Genomic DNA, 3,926 nt, shown 5'->3' on the forward strand with positions numbered 1-3,926 from the left:
TTGAAAATTGTTTCAACCTTTCTAAAGATATCTTCAAGCATTCATTAAAATTTTATTTTTTGAAATTTGCTTACTATTTTTTTAAAAAAATATTTTTCTTGATGAACTTTCGAAAATAAAGGGAATATATTAAACTGACGAATCGTCTCTCACATATTTGCTAAATTTTCATCCAATTATTATCCTATTTGATTTGGGTATGGTTTGAACTTATTAAGGTTGTGAGTTTCGGGTCGGACCCGAAATCGACCTCCATATCCTAATTGACACCCCTATTTAAAAATATATATGTACTAACTGATCCCTTTGGTAGGGGTCTCTAAAAAAAGTTGTCTTGATCCTAAGTTTTAGGTGAGTACTAAATTTTAATACATATACTTAAAAAAATATGTACCAACTCAAATTCCATGCATGTTTATTACACAATGTTATAAGTGTGAATATTAAATGTTGGCTGTTAAATATGTAATTACATAAGAATTGTGATATGTTGTAAAATTCATTAAAACTTAATATTATTAGTTCATATCCCACCATAATAGTAATAATAATAATAATAAATAACTTCAAGAAATGGTAGAAATTGATATTATTATCTGAAGCTATAATAATTTTGTTCAAGCAAACGACAAATTGTTGCACGCAATTTGCATGCGTTGTGCGATAAGAAATTTTTTTTATATAAAAAAATGGGGTTCACTGACATACACTTTTGGTAAGAGGAGTGTTTTGATTGGTTCATCGCATGCATTTCTGCCTGCCGTGAATGTACACAATAAATTTTCCCTTGAATGAGCGAATTATTAGAAAATTTGTAAAAGATGTAGTAATATAAATTTCGTTAAAGAGTTTTAGTCGATGAGTTTGTGGAAAAATTCATTTGAGCCGATTATTTAACCTTAGTTAAAGGTATATATAGATTATAGAGAGCAAAAAGTCAGAAGATTTTGTTTAAGGTTAGATGTACCAAACTAAAGTTCTGAATTTATAAACTAACCAAACGATGACTATTATCTTTTCAATCAGTTTTAAACTTAGTTGGATGTTATTAAATGTGATAAAGTGATAAATTCGAAGTTCTAATTTATTTACCCTCAAGTATGGGTGATGAAGAAGACGGAGTTGCAGGTAAGGTTGGAAAAGCAGGGATAAATGGATGTTTTTAGCATCATTCTCATTTATTTGATTGTTGATGATCTGATCTTGGGCCGAGTTGTGGTCTGTTTGATATGAAATGAGCTGGCTTGAAACTGAATCAGATCGATTCGGATAAAAATCGAAATGAGCCGGCTCAAATTGTGTTTTATTTGGATCTGTTTCGGCTCGGAATAAACTCGATTTAGCTATAAATAGAAACTGGCTGGCTCAAATTGAGTTATTTGGATTCGTTTCTGCTTGAAATTTGTTCGTGATTTGTTACATTTGATTATACATAGCATTATAAAAAATATATTACATGCTGATCTCGTGTTGGTTCGAGTGGATCCATGTATGATAGGAACAGGCTACCACATAATATCTCTATTTTTTTAAATTTAGAAAAATAATATTCTCATTTTTTATTTCGGCCACAGATCAATCCTTGTCATTTTTTCATATTAATTTCTCTAACCAAAGGTAATGAAAATTATATGGAAGTTTCATGTTCAAATTATTTCCAAAATAATTAAAATTTGAAGTATTTAATTTGATAGAAATGTTATATGAATGCCCTAATACAAATTGTTTCATAAAATGAGCTTGAAGTTATAATGCAGATATTTCACACACTTAATATGACATTAATACTAAAATAAATTCAATAACGTTAATATAATTTATATTTTATTGTTCTAATACAAACTTAAGGATTGTAATTGAGCCCTTATAACACTAATACATAATATTTAAAATTTAGTATTTTATAATTTGCGAAATGAATATATCTGTGATAGGGTTTGTGTAGCTCCTGTGACAGACAAAATTAGAGAAAATCGTCTTAGATGATTTCATCATATTAAACGTAGACTATTTGATGATCTGATTAGGAGAGTAGATGTTTGAGATTCGACTTGTGTTAAGAAAGAAAGGCAGAGGTAGACCTCGCAGAGGTAGACCTCGAAAGACTTGGGCTTATTGTATAAAAAACGATCTTAATTTACTAGAACTAAATGAAAATATGACACTAAATAGGATTCATGGAGAAAAAAAGATTCATGTAGCCTACACCGCGTAGTGGTATTAAGGCTTTGTTGTTGTTGTATTGCTCTAATATGATGAATTGAGTGTGGCTAATATGCGGCCAGAGGAAAAAACAGCTTCAATCCATTCATCTCCGTACTATTCCATTCAAGAAGATTTACACAGATACCACTCAATTTGTATTTATTTACAAAACTTGGCAACAAAATACAAGTTTTTCAACAATTTAAAAATTAAAAACTTATGATATTTTTGTCAATATAAAAGATTCGTGTGCTTTAAATACATAAAAAAAAAAAGAAAAATTTAAATATTACATATGTAAACACACACTCAAATTCCAAAACAAATAAGTCTTCTTCCATTAATCAATACATGGAGCCGTGGTTGCCGGCGAGAGCCATATACTTATCCTTCCTGGTATAGCTGGTGCACTCATAGCCAAGCTTGGCGGCAATGGCTCTCTGAATGTAATTGGCGACCTCATGGCTGGACTTTCCGGCACCGCAGGTCTGGTCGGCTGGCAATTTATCGAGAAAGGTGACCTCATAGACGGGCGTCGGGTTCATGAAGAAGTAGAGGGAATCCAGGCCCTTCCAACCCCTCGCCGCCGTGCCGTGAAACATGCTGATTCTGCTCGCCATTCCCACCGGCACCATCTCGTCGCTCAGCTCGGCGAATAGGGCCGAGAATCGCAGCAGCAGGGGCTCGCGGCTCGTTGTGCCTGTGGACATTTGTCTTGGTGTGATGTGATAGTTTTTGAGGGGTATAAATATTAAAAAGAAAAAGTGTAGGGGTTTAGTATGTAAATGCATGGGAATTTGGGGTGGTTCGTAGAATGTTTTAAAATTATCATGACATTTTAATGAAGAGTTTTTGTTAGATTTTTTATGTCTTGTGATTAATTAGCTACTTAATAAAATAATTTAAAACACCAAGTCTCCCTTGTTGGACCAGATGCAGCTACCTGAGTCAAAGCTAAATGGCCACCGCATGTAGTCATTTGAGCCAAAGTCAAAAGCCGACTGAGTTAGAAGAAGGATAAAATGATGAATGATTCATCCAAATTTGAACCAATCGAACAAGAACAATATAAATAGACATCCAAGCCAACAATTATAAAAAGCTGATGAGAGCTGCACTGTACTTTATCGTTGCCGACTCCAATAAAGACCCAATTCCTCAATATCACCAGTCATCTCGCAGGCGCTCTCAAGACTCCCACTAGGGATCAATAATTGATAATAAAACAGTCTTACAATGATACCAAAGGTTTTCCTTGTTGAGTAATGAGCTACCTATCGGGTGACACAGTGATTCACAATCTACCTAATAGTCTTATATTGAGCTCCTCACAAGGGATTGAGAGTTGACAACCAAACTAAATCAACTTATTGATAAAGCCTAACCCATCAAATCAATCTTGTCGACTCGAAGCTAATCAAGCCTAACCAAACGACAATACCGATATAAGTTATTTAAACTTAGTGATGAGAATTGAAAAAAGAAAACAATATTAGAATATTATTTTTATAAATTAAACTTGTTTTGAATGTAATGAATAAAATTGTTGCATATTACAAAACAAAATTTTAACCTTAACATTCAAATTTAAACTGAGATAAAAAAAAAAAAACTTACCTTCCGGACAGAGGACGAGGTCTCCTTTCTTGAGCAAGCTATTAATGATGGCGGCATCCGTAATCCGGTGGCGGGGGGGCCGGGCAGGTTTGGAGGGGGGCCGG

General features: G+C 33.4%; 1 protein-coding gene across 1 annotated transcript; it reads right to left on the minus strand.

Moving 5' to 3' along the window:
• Positions 1–2,265: 2,265 nt before the first annotated feature.
• LOC110031787 (glycerol-3-phosphate acyltransferase 5-like) lies at positions 2,266–3,908 on the minus strand. Its single transcript, XM_020735184.1, has 2 exons — positions 3,823–3,908; positions 2,266–2,905 (listed from the first exon to the last, which is right to left on the minus strand). The coding sequence occupies exon 2, from the start codon at positions 2,838–2,840 to the stop codon at positions 2,550–2,552; it is 291 nt and encodes a 96-aa protein (XP_020590843.1). The 5' UTR covers positions 2,841–2,905; positions 3,823–3,908; the 3' UTR covers positions 2,266–2,549.
• Positions 3,909–3,926: the final 18 nt, after the last annotated feature.

This window comes from Phalaenopsis equestris, unplaced genomic scaffold (assembly GCF_001263595.1).
Source record: "Phalaenopsis equestris unplaced genomic scaffold, ASM126359v1 Scaffold000840, whole genome shotgun sequence".
Taxonomy (NCBI): Eukaryota; Viridiplantae; Streptophyta; class Magnoliopsida; order Asparagales; family Orchidaceae; genus Phalaenopsis; species Phalaenopsis equestris.

Excerpts from the sequence above, each read along its gene's own strand:
- LOC110031787 (XM_020735184.1), bottom strand. The coding sequence starts at position 2,840 with ATGGTGCCGGTGGGAATGGCGAGCAGAATCAGCATGTTTCACGGCACG.